This window comes from Zalophus californianus, chromosome 6 (genome assembly GCF_009762305.2).
Source record: "Zalophus californianus isolate mZalCal1 chromosome 6, mZalCal1.pri.v2, whole genome shotgun sequence".
Classification (NCBI taxonomy): domain Eukaryota; kingdom Metazoa; phylum Chordata; class Mammalia; order Carnivora; family Otariidae; genus Zalophus; species Zalophus californianus.
Window position 1 is genome coordinate 113846943 of NC_045600.1, and position 17164 is coordinate 113864106.

Here is a 17164-nt window from a genome sequence, read left to right on the forward strand (position 1 = left end):
TCAACTTAAATATCATTTCCTCTCTCACAGTACCCATATGTATGTTCACAAAACTTTAAAAATCTCTGCCATGATGTCCTTATATAGGTGATTCTTCTGTTTATATCCCCCCACCCCATCTCTAGGATTTGGGAGGCACACCTACGATGATGTCATCCCTAGGGGGAAGCAACCTGAAGAGAATCTGGAAGAAAACAGAGCAGTGTGAATGGGACATTATCCACCCTACAGAAGGATCAAACCTAAGAACATACCTATCAGCTACATAATTAAAGAGATGTATGTGGCTGTTTTAGTTTATTTACATTTCTACTTCTTAAAAAAGGGGAGGAGGACTTTTTGGTAGGGAACCAGTCTTTAATAAAAGGTTATTTGTATTGATACCTTACCAAAACTGATTTTACTAACATTTCCTTACTTCGCTTTAAAAGACATCTAAACCTCAACCTAGTATTAATCCTATTCCCCTGACGCTGCAGTCTGAATGACTATACTAGAAGTCACTCAGACCTGGAAGCTCTTTCTCCAACAGCTGGTCTCCAATAATATGGGACTCCTAAACTAAGATGGGATTTATGTATTCTATTAATTCTCTCAAGAAGTAAACCCATTTCTTTAGTTCTTGAAGCACTGAAAATCTATCATATAGATTTTCATATATCAAATACATCAGTATTTGATGTCCAAGGCTAATACTGCACTGCTAGAGAAGAACAGGTAGGAAGGAAAAGGTCACTAAGAGAAGCTGGTACCACATACCACATCCTCAAGACTATCTCAATAACCACTTTTAAATTTATTTCATGTGAGATGGTTTCCAGAGAATTAAGGCAGTTTTCTCAGCACATGGTGGCAACAAAACCATGAAATCAGTGGCTTTATGAGGGCTCATTTTCTGCTTTTCAAAGCAAACACATGGAACAATACCTAATTTCAGTTCAAACTCATTTCCCTTTTATTCAAGTCCAAGTTACCATTACATGGTTTGGTACTCAATAAAGGAAAACTTGTTCAAATAAGGTAATATGTTATCATCAGTATTTCCAGGTGATTGTTTACAATCAAGTAGCATTACGAATAAATCCTTGAGAAGCCCATCTGTAAGAGAAAACATGAAGAATTAGCCAGAAAATAAAGGAAAGGTAGAAGTCTTACTAAGAATAACCTTCTTTATAGTAACAGCCCAGAGAAATCACTGCCTCTGTGTAGCCTTTTCTGTTCTGACTTAATCCTGCCTATAGCTAACTCACAAGGGACTAGCTCTGTGGCTTTTTTGTTGTTTATATGCCTAGTACTTACTGGGGTGGTACTCTTTTCCAATCATAAAAGTGCTGGGGAGTTGCCCTTAAAATTTTTTTTTTAAAGAAGTATGTCATCACAGCTAGAATATATCCTACGTAACAAAGATCTTCTGGACTCCTTGGAATACAACTTGATAAAATAAAAATTAAGCTGAAGTGTTTATAGATATCCTTGTAAGAGTCCATTATGAAATATGAACCACACACAAGAGCTTCAAAAATATAAGGAGGAAATCTTCTATTCTGAATGCCTAGTTTCTCACAGAAATCATTAGTATACACATTAAAAAAAACCTTTCATGTATTACAAAGACGAGCTAAACGACTTCAGGGAGGTGGTGGTGGTATGGGGGTGGACAAAGATAAAATTAAGACTCCTGCTCCAGAGCAATCTTTAACCAGGCTCACTGGACCTTTATCTTGTGAGGGATCTGCTATCAAGCTCCTTCAGTAATTTTGGGTGCACTTTTTTTTTAAATTTTATTTTATTATGTTAGGGCGCCTGGGTGGCTCAGTTGGTTAAGCGACTGCCTTCGGCTCAGGTCATGATCCTGGAGTCCCGGGATCGAGTCCCGCATCGGGCTCCCTGCTCGGCGGGGAGTCTGCTTCTCCCTCTGGCCCTCTTCCCTCTCGTGCTCTCTATCTCTCATTCTCTCTCTCTCAAATAAATAAATAAAATCTTTAAAAAAAAAAATTTATTTTATTATGTTAATCACCATACATTACACCATTAGTTTTTGATGTAGTGTTCCATGATTGTTTGCGTATAATACCCAGTGATCCATTCAGTATGTGCCCTCTTTATTTAATACCCATCACCAGGCTAACCCATCACCTCACCTCCCTCCCCTCTAGAACTCTCAGTTTGTTTCTCAGAGTCCATAGTCTCTCATGGTTCATCTCCCCCTCCGATTTCCCCCTCTTCATTTTTCCCTTCCTAGTATCTTCTTCTTTTTTTTTAACATATCATGTATTATTTGTTTCAGAGGTACAGGTCTGTGACTCATCAGTCTTACACAATTCACAGCACTCACTGTAGCACATACCCTTCCCAGTGTCCATCACCCAGCTACCCCATTGGGTGCACTTTTATTGAAACTTTTATAAGATATTTCAGTTCCACTATTTTAAAAATGAATGTCCTCTTACTCTTAGGAAGCAAATCCTCTAAGCCTCATTGTTTACCAATGAGAAATGAATATAGCCTTAGTAAATGCCTACACAGGATGTGTGGCATAGTAAGAGCAATGGACTCTGGGGCTGGGCTGCCTGGCTTTAAGTGTGGGTGCCAGTACTAGCTATATGACCTTGGACAAGGTGCCTCAGTTTCCTCATTAATATTAAAATGGGAATAATTATAATAATAGTAACTACCTCAAGGAATGGTTTATGAGGGTTAAATGAGTTAATATTTATAGAGCACTTAAAACAGTGCCTGACATAGAGTTATATACACTATATGTGTTTAAATAAAATAAAAACAAGTCACTGCTTACATATTTTGTTTTACAAAGGATTTTCTGCACACTCCTCACTACCTAGAAAGTCTTGTGGCTGGTTCTATTACCTGCCTTCCCACAGAGAACAGGTATCATGTAAGTTTTTATTATCAGTGAACATTTATTGACTGTTAAATTCTAACGTGGGCACACAAAAATGAATGCATCAAATTAATAAAACCATGTTAAAATAAACAGATGTATAAAACCTTGTATGATGAACACCTTGTATGCAGTGGACTACCTTTAGTTTGGGTGAGGTAAAAGGGATGGAATTTTATGTTTGAAATATTTTATATAGATTTTTAAATAAGGAGGCTTCCTCTTGCCTTTACACCAGTAAGAGAACAATTATAATTAGAAATGACAATTCTAGTTCCTTAAACTTACCATCATTAGTACTCTCTAAATCTTTATGTTCATGGCCTCTAAGGAGGCCATTAAAAGGTCTTACTCTGAGAAATCGAAATGTCATTTACTCCCTACTCCCTGGATTCATTTCCTGCCTTATTCAGTGGCGTGTTGCTTACCCATGGGGTTTATACTTTGTCAAGGCCCAGTTCCTCTGGAGTGGAGATTCCCAGTTCATTTAAAGTTGGTCTAAGTTCTTGGATGACATAGGGGTAGATTTCCTTATGAGGTCCTGCTTTGTCCTGATGGCAAAAAAAATATTTACATTTATCTCTCTGAAAAGCTGTCTCTATTAAAAAAATGAATTTGGGAATGCTTTTAATTACATATGCAGAGGTTAGTAGCAGAGAATACACGTCACCTATTTTTTAGTAGCAAAGAATACACGTCACCTATTTTTAACATATTAGTTCAACAAATAGAACTTACGTAGGCACTATTCAAAGTAGGTTTTTAGGCACCCCGAGAATAACTAAGACTGTTAGATTATATCCAGAAAAAAAAAAACCAAACCAAACCATTTTAAAACCTCAAGTTACTAGAAAAGGTGGTGATGACAGAATTTTGTGAAGATAATTAAACATGCCCAGCAGCAACAGGAATAATTAAGTTAACACAAGAAAAGTTTTAAACCTGCTTCCAATTTGAGATGGTAACTGAATTAAATACTGGTGCTGAATGGATTGATAGCCTACAGAACCCTTAATTATCTTACCCACTGTAGATAAAGTAATGTCACACTTCCCCTCTTACAGACTTGAATTTCTTTCTTATAGACCATGTCCCTTTGTGGAGAGCTATACTTAAAGAATACTTATTTCCACGGCAAAAGAGTTTTGACAAATACTCACCATAATAATATAATTATACCTACATTTTCACAAGCTTCCTCAGGGACAAATATTAAAAAGTCAAACGGGGGGCCCTGGGTAGCTCAGTCAGTTAAGCGCCTACCTTTGGCTCAGGATGCAATCCCAGGGCTCTGGGATCAAGCCCCATGTCAGGCTCCCTGCTCAGCAGAGTGTGCTTCTCCCTCTCCCTCTGCTTCTCCCACCCCTACTCGTGCCTCTCTCTCTCTCTCTCTCAAATAAATAAGTGAAATCTTCAAAAAAGTCAAATGGACTAAGAAAGTGCCAAGCTGCTATTCTTCTGCCTTTATTTTATTTTATTTTTTTTAAAGATTTTATTTATTTATTTGAGAGAGAGAGAATGAGAGATAGAGAGCACGAGAGGGAAGAGGGTCAGAGGGAGAAGCAGACTCCCTGCTGAGCAGGGAGCCCGATGTGGGACTCGATCCAGGGACTCCAGGATCATGACCTGAGCCGAAGGCAGTCGCTTAACCAACTGAGCCACCCAGGCGCCCAACAAGCATTTTTTAAAACCTTGCATAAATTCTGCCAAACTGCTCTCCAGAAAGATTGCAATTGCAATGCACATCTCCTACAGCTATAAGAACTAATTTTAGGTATTTTAACAAATTCAAAAACACAGGATATGCTGATACCTAACAATAGCCCACCCACATCCAGAACAACTTTAGCAGTGATATTTCACTGACCTTAACAACCTCTAGGATGCGAACTGCACTAGCAAAATCATTTAACCGTCTGCATGCCCGTAAAGCAGCATCAATGATTTTGGGTTCTGGAACCAGATCATAACCAACGAGCGTGTTCATCCCTGTCAAAATAAAAAGAGAAGCCATATCAACCTGGAATATCCTCATATAAACTACAATTTAATTATCTACATTTTTACTGGAATCATAGACGTGTGGTCTTGTCTGTTTGAACCTCTATTCTCTTGTCTATAAAATTAGAGAATCTACTTTTAACAAATTCTAGATAGTAAGATCACAGTGGATCTTCCACAGTGAACTAGTGGAAAGAACTATGCAGTAGCATGCAGACTGAAGATAAACAAAACAAAAAACCCCAAAAAACAAAAAGAAAAAAAAAACCACAAGAGTTTTCTTAAATGCTAATAACTATTTTCATATTAGCTGGCTTCTTTTCAAACAAGAGGGTCATTTTCAACTCACATCCTTAACTCTTAGCACAACGTATATACTTTGGTTGCTTTAAAATAGATTTGATTGGAAAATAATCTAAAAACAACCCGAGAATTGCTTAAGCAAAGTTAATGAAGCCCAAATGAGGACATTACAGAGATATAGAGAAGCATTAGTGCACATTCAACCAGAAAATGACTGGGCATGATTACTTTCAGCTCTGCACAAAATGACACAACATAAAATTTAAGATTCTCTTAATGGGAATGCAGAATTACTGTTCTTTTCATTACTGCTACTGAAGATTATTCAGTAAGAATCTTCCTGGTTGCGGCAAAATAAGAGTCATTATTATATTACTGCAGATGAGTCTGAAGCACTTAGGTGTCCTGCTTTTAGTTATTTTAATATAAACAAAAGACACAGTGACTACTATGCTAGAATATAGTCAGAGGCTGAACTCTTGGTCTGAGATAAATTACGTACACTTAAAATTAGTTATCTACTTGACTAATAGACTGGTTATCATTAATGTTACCTACTCATGTTCAGTGCATATCTGCAAATTAGGAAAAACAACTTCTAGGTTACTTAGACTGAACACTAATTCAGGGCAAGACAAATCATAATTAGAATAAAAATAACAAAAACCCAAACTAATACCAAGAGTTGGGGGAGAACCAAATGTCTACTTGCTTAACTTATCTAAAAGGTACAAAACTGTTAACTCTTGCTCATACTGATCTATCATTATAGCAGTGATTTTCAATAGGGTGATTTTGTCCCCCAGCAGACATTTTTGGTTGTCACATGGGGGTTGGTGTGGGGTGAGATGGTGGTTTGCACCTAGTAGGTTGAAGCCAAGGATGCAGCTAAACATCCTACAATGCAAAGGACAGCCCGGCAACAAAGAATTATCTGGCCCAAAAAGTCAATTGTGACTGCTTTATAAGAAACACTATGAAGGCTATAAACTTTCCCAACTGCAAGTTGCATGACAATACCTAGTTTACATGAGGCATATTTTCAAAATAGCTGCTTTCAAAAGAGTAGTGAAAGACTACAAAGAAGTTGCCAATTCTATGCCAAAGTAAACAAATATGCCTACGTTCCAATTACCTTTACGCAATTCCCAGGCATCAATATCTGGCTTGTTGAAGTATGTCACCCAGCGAGCATCAAACTCCTCATCTGTCTCATGTGACCCATGGGAGTAGCAGCGAAGTGACTGGACGGCTACAATGAAGAAAGAACAATGTCTTCAATGGACAGGAAGAAATAATACTTGACGTATCCTGTCAATACATTAAGGTTATTTGTTTGCTTTCTTTTTTTAAATTGTGTTAAAATACGTACAACATCAAATTTACCATCTTAACCACTTTTAAGTGTACAGCTCAGGGGTGTTAAATATATTCAATGCATTAAATTCTGAATCAACTATATTTATCATGGTAGGAAAATTACTCAGCAGGTCAAGTAAAACAAATCTTATGTATTGATATGAAAAAAAATCTTAAAAACGAAGCAAAGCAAGTAGAACAAAAAGTACTATGCATTTGTTTTTTTAAAGATTTTATTTATTTATTTGTCAGAGATAGATAGTACAAGCAGGGGGAGTGGCAGGCAGAGGGAGAAGCGGTGCGGCACTTAGGGGGGCATGGGTGGCTCACTCCGTTAAGCGTCTGCCTTCGGCTCAGGTCATGATCCCAGGGGCCTGGGATAGAGCCCCGTGTCGGGCTCCCTGCTCCGCACGAAGCCTGCTTCTCCCTCTCCCACTCCCCCTGCTTGTGTTCCTGCTCTGGCTATCTCTGTCAAATAAATAAAATACTTTAAAAATAAATAAATAAATAAATAAATAAATAAATAAATAAATAAATAAATAAATAAAAATCTTAAAAAAAAAAAAAAAAAGGAGCCCGATGCAGGAGTCAATCCCAGGACCCTGGGATCATGACCTGAGCTAAAGAAATGCTTAATCAACTGAGCCACCCAGGCATCCCATTATGTATGTATGTTCACTTTTTCCCCCTAATGTGTAATTCTTAAAAGTGATCATCTTTGGAAGGAAAAACTATTTCTTTGTATACTTCCATAATGTCTGAATTTTTATGATAAGCACAGTATTAATTCCTAGTTTTAAAAAAATGTCCGTTCCAGTTCTTAAGCAAATTTATAAGATGTATTTTTGATAAATTAAAAAGAAATCTTATGCTTGCCATTAAATTATATTCCAAAATAAATTACACAACCTGACAAAGCAACAGTAATTTATTTATTTATTTTTTTTTAAAAGATTTTTATTTATTCATTTGTGACAGAGACAGAAACAGAACAAGCAGGGGGAGAGGCAGAGGGAGAGGGAGAAGCAGACTCCCTGCTGAACAAGGAGCCCGATGCGGAACTCGATCCCAGGACTCTGGGATCACGACCTGAGCTGAAGGCAGACGCTTAACCATCTGAGCCACCCAGGCGCCCCAAAGCAACAGTAATTTAAAAAATTGTTTTATCAAACTATAGTCCCCTCCCTGCAAATTCTGATAAATCCCCTAAGAGGAAACATACCCTCTCACTTACACCCGATGAAAAAAACTGCTCTGTAAGATACCTAAGAAGTGACAGTATTAAATATAACATTATATATAAACAACAACAACACAGGGCACACTGGGGAAAGGACAGTCTAATAAATGGTGTTGGGAAAACTGGACAACTACATGCAAAAGAATGAAATGGGACCACTTTCTTACACCATACGCAAAAATAAACTCAAATGGAATAAAACCCAAATATAAGACTGGAAACCATAAAATTCCTAGAAGAAAACATAGGCAATAAGTTCTTGGACATCAATCTGAGCAGTATTTTTTTGGATCTGTCTCCTCAGAGAAGGGCAACAAAACCAAAGATAAACAAATGGGATTGTATAAAACTAAAAAGCTTTTGCACAGTGAAGGAAACCATCAACAAAAGGAAAAGGCGGGTTGCCTGGGTGGCTCAGTTGTTAAGCGTCTGCCTTCGTCTCTGGTCATGGGATTGGCTTGGGTCATGGGACAGAGCCCCTCTTCGGACTCCCTGCTCAGCGGGGAAGCCTGCTTTTCCCTCTCCCACTCCCCCTGCTTGTGTTTCCTCTCTTGCTGGGCCTCTCTCTGTCAAACGAATAAATAAAATCTTAAAAAAAAAAAAAAGGAAAAGACGACCTACTGAATGGGGAAAAATATCTGCAAATGATAAAACTGGTAAGGGTTTAATATCCAAAATATATAAAGAACTCACACAACTCAGTATCAAAAGAGCAATCCAATTAAAAATGGGCAGAGGACCTGAATAGACATTTCTCCAAAGAAGATATACAAATGGCCAACAGACACATGAAAAGATGCTCAACATCACTAACCATCAAGGAAATGCAAATCAAAATCACTATGAGATATTACCTTACACCTGTCAGAATGGCTATTATCAAAAAGGCAAGAAATAACAAGTGTTGGTGAGGATGTGGCCAAAAGGGAACCCTTGTGCACTGTTGGTGGGAATGCAAACTGGTGCACCGACTATGCAAACAGTATGGAGGTTCCTCAAAATATTAAAAATAGAACTTCCATATGATCCAACAATTTCACTTCCGGGTATTTACCCAAAGAAAACAAAAACACTAATTCAAAAAGATACATGCACCCCTACGTTCATCGCAGCATTATCTACAACAGCCAAAACGTGGAAGCAAACTAAGTGTCCATAAATAGATAAAAGGATAAAGAAGATGTGGTACGTATATATACAATAGAATACTACTTAGCCATAAAAAAGAATGAAATCTTGCCATTTATGACAACATGGATGGACCTAGAGTATTATGGTAAATGAAAGGAGCAGGAGAAAGACAAATACCATAAGGATTTCACTTGTATATGGAATCTAAAAGATAAACAAAAACAAAACGAGACTCATATACAGAGAACAATCTGGTGATTGCCAGAGGGAAGGGAGCGTGGGGGTTGGGCAAATAGAGATAAAAAAAAAAAAAACCAAAAACAAAAACAAGACTTCTGCTCCCTATACGGGGCGGCTGGGGCTGGCAGCTCCCTATACGGGGCTGTTCATTTGGTTGAACAACCGACTCATGATTTCAGCTCAGGTCATGATCTCAGGGTCCTGGGATGGAGCCCTGAATCCCCTGAGTCCCGTGACCCGTGTATGGCTCCAAGCTCAGCAGGGAGTCTGCTTGAGATTCTCTGATTCTCTTCCTCTGCCCCTTCCCCACTCGTGCTCTTTCAAATAAAGAAATAAATCTTTTTTTTTTTTTAAGATTTTATTTCTTTGTCAAAGAGAGAGCACGCACACAAGCAGGGGGGAGTGGCAGGGAGAGGGAGAAGCAGACTCTCCGCTGAGCAAGGAGCCCAATGCAGCACTTGATCCCAGGATCCTGGGATGAAGGGGAAGGTGGGAAGGAAGGGGAAGGGGGAAAAAGAGGGGGAGGGGAGAGGGAGGAGGGAGGAGGAGAAGGAGAAAAGGAGTCGCATGCTCTACGGACTGTGCCAGCCTGGGACCCCTACCCTATACATCCTTAATGCAATAACTGACAGGAGAAAGAGCAGAGAAAAAAGAAAGAAAACAGAAAAAGATGAAAAGGTGAAAGACTAGCCAATTCTGGAAATGGACTGTTACTGCTACATCAAGTGAAAAGATTCTCATTTAAATTACCATTTGAGCCTGGAGCCAAATACCTGCCATTAGTCACAGAGGACCAAAACACAAGTTCCAATCTTCCCAGAGACATAAATTATCTCCATTATCCAAGCCCAGAATGAAGAACATGTGTATGAACGGGCTGGAATTGGCCATGCTTTAATTTCTATGACAAGAAAAAATAATGTATCTCTAGACTTCGTAAGTACAAACATTTAATCATCAAAAGTATGTGGATGTTTAATAATGCTTACAAGACTAATATTCACATTTAATATATCAGAAAGTATAGGTAACAACAACCTTCTAACCCACTGTTACCAAAAATTGATAAGCTACCTTTTTCAAAAACTAAAATTATCCTTAGCTTAGGGGTAGGTGGTTGGCTCAGTAGGAAGAGCATGTGACTCTCAATCTCAGGGACAAGAGTTCGAGCCCCCCGTTTAGTGTAGAGATAAGTAAATAATTTTTTTAGAATACTGAAAGCACAGTATAAAATGTTATAATCAGTTTGGAAGACTGTTTAATGCTTTCTTTTCTTTTCCTAAAGATTTTATTTATTTGTCAGAGAAGAGAGAGAAAGAGCATAAGCAGGGGGAGCGGCAGGCAGAGGGAGCAGCAGGCTCCTGCGGGGCTCGATCCTAGGACCCTGGGATCAATCCGCAGAGCCACCCAGGCATCCCTTTAGTGCTTTCTTATCAAGTTAAACACACACCTACCATACCGCCCAATAAATCCACTTCTAAGTGTTTACCCAAGAAAAATGAAATAATATGTATTCCTTCCCAGAGGTAATTATTACATGTACCTTTTCTACCACCCAGAAAAGTGCTTATTAATACCCATTTCCTTTAGCTTACTGCTGGGCATGATTTCACTAGACGACTAGCAGCTTTATTTTGTTTTCTAACCAAAGATAAAGATGACCAGCAACTGCAAATCCTAGGCAAGGAGAATGATGGGTCACCTTCAATAATTTGTTCACTTTCCTTCTGGAAGTACCAAATTACAAACTGGTTCTATTACCATAAAACCTTTTATGAAACAACTATTTATAATACCAAGCATGCACTGGGAACATACATCCCCCTTCCAGCATGGCAAAATCAGACTCTCCCACATGGTTTAAATTGTATTACTAACGGTGGCGCCTGGGTGGCTCAGTCGTTAAGCGTCTGCCTTCGGCTAAGATCATGATCCCAGGGTCCTGGGATCGAGCCCCACATTGGGCTCTCTGCTCAGCGGGAAGCCTGCTTCTCCCTCTCGCACTCCCCCTGCTTGTGTTCCCTCTCTCACTGTGTCTCTCTCTGTCAAATAAATAAACAAAATCTTAAAAAAAGGGGCGCCTGGGTGGCTCAGTTGGTTAAGCGACTGCCTTCGGCTCAGGTCATGATCCTGGAGTCCCAGGATGGAGCCCTGCATTGGGCTCCCTGCTCAGCAGGGAGTCTGCTTCTCCCTCTGACCCTCTTCCCTCTCGTGCTCTCTCTCATTCTCTCTTTCTCAAATAAATAAATAAAATCTTTAAAAAAATAAAATCTTAAAAAAATTGTATTACTTACTTCAGTAAGGGGTAGGAGTAGGATCTATTCTCCTAGCTGTGCACATGTCCATCATATATTTAACATTTTGATTTTTAGGTGAACTATATAGGCATTCTCTTTCTCCCCTACCAACCCAACTTAGCATTTTCACTTAGGTCTGAGGTTTGCAAGGCGAAGTATTTTGAAAACAACAGCTCAGTGCTTTCATACAACCTGAAGGTTCCAGAGTAGGAAAGAGAAGTGTGTGAAAAGGGACATTTCTATAAACTCAATCTAAAAGCTTTAACACTACTTTTTGGTATTCAGTTAAGCACTCTGTTAAAAAAACAAAACAGGGCGCCTGGGTGGCTCAGATGGTTAAACGTCTGCCTTCGGCTCAGGTCATGGTCCCAGGGTCCTGAGATCAAGCCCCACATCAGGCTCCCTGCTCAGCAGAAAGCCTGCTTCTCCCTCTCCCACTGTCCCTCCCCCTTGCTCATGCTCGCTCTCTCTCAAATAAACAAATAAAATCTTTTTTTTTAAAGACTTTATTTATTTATCTGACAGAGAGAGACACAGTGAGAGGGAACACAAGCAGGGGGAGTGGGAGAGGGAGAAGCAGGCTTCCCACGGGAACAGGGAGCCCGATGCGGGGTTTGATCCCAGGACCCTGGGACCATGACCTGAGCCGAAGGCAGATGCCTAACGACTAAGCCACCCAGGCATCCCCCCAAAATAAAATCTTTACAAACAACAACAAACAACCAAAAACCTAACATACTTAGAAAAATTAATCCCTTTCGTTTAAATTTAATCAGATAGCTTTCCACTTAGTAACTAATCGGCTCGGATAAAGCCCCCCAAATGGACATATTGGTGTTGGTAATTCTAGGAGAAAGGGAAAGAAATGAATAATGCAGAGGGCACATGAACAAGCTCAAAGGCAGGATGGTTGAGATGCAAGCCTGAAGAGCAGCCATGGACTTTGGGGCCCAAAGTCTGGAAATCTAGAAGTGTAGGAGTAGTTCAGAAAAGAAGGTTGGAAGGTGATTAGAAAGTGCTACCTAAATTCAGCCCTATGGCAAGAAAGGGAAAGAGAAAACTTCTCCCATTCTTCCTGGGTTATCAGGGTTAGGATGTAGGAGCCAGGATTAAGTTTTATTAAGAGTTAACTAAAGAGGGCGCCTGGGTGGCTCAGTTGGTTAAGCGACTGCCTTCGGCTCAGGCCATGATCCTGGAGTCCCGGGATCAAGTCCCACATCGGGCTCCCTGCTCAGCAGGGAGTCTGCTTCTCCCTCTGACCCTCTTCCCTCTCGTGCTCTCTATCTCTCATTCTCTCTCTCTCAAATAAAAGAATAAAAAAAAAAAATCTTTAAAAAAAAAATAAAAAAAAAAGAGTTAACTAAAGAATTTAACCACTATTTTAAAATATTTTAATTCAGCAGTTATTGGAAAACAATGTTTCAAGTTGGAGGCTTCTGGAATTTGGGTTGTCACTTAACTAGAGCCAACTTGAGGCCCCTCAGGTTAACCCTTCCAGAGTTCTCCCTCTCTTTTTTTAAAGATTTTATTTATTTGACAGAAAGAGAGCAGAAGCAGGGGGAACAGCAAGCAGAGGGAGAAGCAGGCTGGCTGCTGAGCAGGGAGCTCCATGCCGGACTTGATCACAGGGATCATGACCTGAGCTGAAGGCAGACGCTTAACCAACTGAGCCACCCAGGCACCCCTCAAAGCTCTCTTTCAAGGATACTCTCATTTGGCCTTGAATAGCCTCATCCAAAAACTTTTATTCTTTTTGACTTTCAATTTATAAAACCTGTTCAGTTTTAAATGGATAACAAACCCTAACCTGTAATTTGCAAAAATGAAATCCACTATAATAAAGCCAATACATATTTAAACATTTGTGCCAGGCAAGATGCTAAGAGTTACATTATTTCATTTAAGCCTCACAACTACCAAAGACCCTGATTTTAGAGATAAGGCAACTGAGTTTTATTAACATGTCCAAGGTCACACAACTAGAAAGTAGCTGACACAAATGTAACCAACACTACCTCCTTGTAGCAAATATTTACCTCTATGGGACAAACACCTGAAATAAAGATTTTTGTTTTAAATTAGACCCAAGAGTGGAAAGAGAACGCCTAGGAGATAAACCAACATGTTCAAACTTATTAAGAGGAATCCCCTTAATCTACAGTGTGCCAAAATTCTCTGCCTTTTCCCCAGCCTGCCACAAAATGCAGCAGTGCTTTTGAAGAGGTCAGAAGAACTCCCCAAAAGCTATCTATATGAAAAAATTGTAGCATTTTAGCATTTAGATAAGGAAAAAACAACAAAAAAATAAAATTTGACAAACATCAGGATGGGCCAAAAATAACTAAAGCTAAGAAACTGAAACAGTTCCACCACTAGTAAAGGAATCAGTTTCCCAAGACTGGCCTCAATTTCCTCCTTTATAAAATAAGACCGTCTTCACAAAGTGCATGCCAGCCTTACTGTTCTATGATGAATGAATAAGAGAAACACATTTCTTAGGTTCTGAAGGGTCTAGTTATAACACTCAAGAGTCAAGAGAACAACCTTATTAGTTTTGAGTTTGCGTTCATTCGTTTAAATCTGCGTGCTTAGGGCCTAAATTTCACATTGCAGCATATACCAGCACCATGGACCAATATCAAAGTGCAGTTACACTAACTAAAGGTACGGTGCTGGAAACAAAATCTCCCCAAACACATAGGGGGAAGGCACAGTAAGAAAGAGTAAGCAGCAGCACAACTCATACTCCAGCAGTCAGGTTTCCGACTGGAAGCAAAAAAATAAATAAAATAAAATAAAGCTTCCCTTAGGTCTGCAGAACCCAGTATTCCTGAGTCTGTGGGACCCAATTTTCGGAAGAGTTATATTCTTATTCTAAGACCTATCAATATTCAGGTTCTCTTCCAGACCTCAAGAAACAATCATACATGGAGATCTATCGTAAAAATGGAAGGATTGGAACATGGCACAGCAGTCTCTTAAAACGACAGAACGGTCCGTCTTTGAAGGTGACATACAAAACGCTGAGAATGACCCGATAAAAAAGTATACTGTGTCCCACAAGGAAGCATTTGGTGTCCGCATAAGACGATATGGGTGTCCGGGTTTCCGGAAGGGCCACCCCTGCCCCTACACCGATCGCGACGCGCCGGGCGGCTCAATGTCACCTTCGCCGACGCGCTGTAGGCCGGCGGCGGACACTCCCAGTCAGGCGGCTGCAGGTGTCAGCGCCGGGGCACGGTCACGGCCCGGGGACCGAAGGGGGTCCAGTGGGCGCGGGAGGCGCGCTGCGCCCCTTCCCTGGGGCCCACAGCAGGTCCACACCTGATCGGTCCGCGGTGCCCGCACCAGGAAGTCGCGCTGGCGGAGGACCCGGGGGCCGCGTCTTCGAGTCCCCCGTAAGTGGAGGTGGCGGGGAGGGCGGCCAGCGGTCACCAGGTTCGTCCGCCCGTCGGCAGGACAGGGGCTAGGCCGCGGGGCAAGCCTGCCCTCGAGTGGCGGCGGGGGACCAGGTCACCGCAAGGACACGCGGGCGCTAGCAGTGGCGGCGGGGGCCTTACCGGCGGCGGGGCCGGGGACCGGGGTTGAGTACAGGAGGCCTCGAGGGCTAGCACGGGCGGCTGCGGCTGTGGCTACAGCGCAACGGCGGAGAGCGGCGCCCAGCATGACGGCGATGGCGGCGCGCAGTCCAAGGCTGAAGAGAAGCCGGGTGTGAACTCACGGGCCGCTCCGGAGCTCGCGGGGGCCGGACTCACGCACTGACGCACGGCGGGAGGAGCGTGAGGTCCCGCCCACCGCGGCGCTCGCGCCTTGGAGGGCGGGGGGCACCACGCGGACGCTGGCGGGCTACGGCGGCGCGCTAAGGACAAACCATTTCCACGCGGTGCCCGCCTCTCCCCGCCCTGCCCCGCCCCGCTCCACCCCACCCAGTGTCTGGTTGCAGCTTCGGTGGAGCCAGGATGCAAGGTCGATGAACTGCCCCGCGGGGGACTGTATTGTGGTTCAAGTCCGGCTCGAGAAACGATTCCATCAACCCAAAATGGGAGGAATAAGGGGCTCCTGGCGGGCTCAGTCGGTAAAGCAGGTGATTGTTGAACTCGGGGTCGTGAGTTGGAGCCCCATGTTGGTCTTAGAGATTACTTAAGGAAATAGATTTAAATGGGAGTGTTAACAAGGATAGCAACGACGTTATAATAAAAAATACCTTCTTTGTTTAACCTCTTTCTTTCCCTTTTGGACCCTAAAATAAGAAAATGGGGAAAAACAACTGCGTACTTGTAAGGGATCTTATTAGTAACTATTCTTAGATCACAAATCCGCAAGCATTAAAAAATGAGTTCAGCCACTTCACTCTACAGATAAGGAAACAGGCTCAGAAAGCAGGCTGCTTGCTGGCAATCAAGGCTCTCAAATCCCCAGTTCTGAGGACTTACCTGGATATTTGTTGTATGCCGACTTATGATTTCAAATCCATGTTTTGAAAGCTTGTTTTGGACAAAGTTGTTCGTGGCTTGAATTTGTTTAGAATAACTTATTTTAATGAAATTGCTTTGAAGTTGGATATTAAGACTTTCTAATGGAACAGTTGGACCTGGAGCAGAAAAGACCCTTAGGTCGTTGGCAGCATAGTAAGGGCAGTGGTGTCTATCATGTGATGGACTTTTAAACTTTATAAAGAATTTGTGAGGACTTACCAAGAGCATCCCGTCGGACAAGACTACCCTTTGCTGTTCTCGGAAGAACTTGAGACACTTGCTCCTGCCATGGCCAGGCTGGCTGCTCTTGGTTGGCAGTGGTATTAAACCACACAGCAGTCTCAGGTAGATAAGGGACATCTGTTCCCGCCTTGGCAAGGCTACTCCTTGTAGGTGGTGGCACAAACCATGTGATGTTCCCTGGAGTAATAACCTTTAAAACAGCCTACTTTGCTTACCAACACCAGTGCCTTGGCCTGCTTGCTCTGTGCCCCAATAGTGAGGGATCTAGGCAGGCAGCTGATATCCAGCTTTTAGTTGGAAGGACTGACTCTACCAAGAACCAACTCATAGAGGGGCACCTGGGTGGCTCAGTTGGTTAAGCGACTGCCTTCTGCTCAGGTCATGATCCTGGAGTCCCGGGATCGAGTCCCATATCGGGCTCCCTGCTTGGCAGGGAGTCTGCTTCTCCCTCTGACCCTCTTCCCTCTCGTGCTCTTTATCTCTCATTCTCTCTCTCTCAAATAAATAAATAAAATCTTTAAAAAAAAAAAAGAACCAACTCGTAGAAAGATACACCGCAACTAAATTTGGATTTTATTTCTTTCATCACTTTGTCTGGAATAGTAGTGTAATAAATCTGTCATTGGTTTAGAGTATGTTATTTTTTTATTGGCTGCATTAAGAGACATTATCCTGAATGCTACTGGCTTGTGAAATATTATTATAAATTATAATTAACACAGTGAACCTGTGTTAAGTAAATTATTGGCAAAAACAATCTCAGTCTCTGAGCATAATTTGCCTCAAATAAAACAGTATTTCTGGCCAGATGCCTGCCCCCAGTCCCTACAGGAGGGCTCCTATAGCAGACTGCTCTGAAATGGGGTTGATCACATTCCAAGGCTCTTAACATCTAATCTGGCCTTATTAACTACATCCTGATTTTGAGCTCCTGGGCAGTGGGGCCACTTCCCCAGTCCTGAATTACCACGCT

At 41.5% G+C, this 17164-nt stretch overlaps 1 protein-coding gene across 2 annotated transcripts; it reads right to left on the reverse strand.

Annotated features, from left to right (window-relative positions):
• Nucleotides 1-780: 780 nt before the first annotated feature.
• On the reverse strand, nt 781-15257 carry LOC113910035 (cytochrome c oxidase subunit 5A, mitochondrial). Of its 2 annotated transcripts, none has more exons than XR_003515886.1 (5): nt 14641-14841; nt 6342-6458; nt 4770-4891; nt 3331-3453; nt 781-1098 (listed from the first exon to the last, which is right to left on the reverse strand). XR_003515886.1 is itself a non-coding variant. In XM_027571818.1 (5 exons), exons 1-4 carry the CDS (start codon nt 15137-15139, stop codon nt 3340-3342), a joined length of 459 nt encoding a protein of 152 aa, XP_027427619.1. In that variant the 5' UTR covers nt 15140-15257; the 3' UTR covers nt 781-1098; nt 3331-3339. The 2 variants fall into 2 exon arrangements, 1 of the variants encoding a protein (XP_027427619.1); XM_027571818.1 differs by lacking the exon at nt 14641-14841 and adding an exon at nt 15034-15257.
• Nucleotides 15258-17164: the final 1907 nt, after the last annotated feature.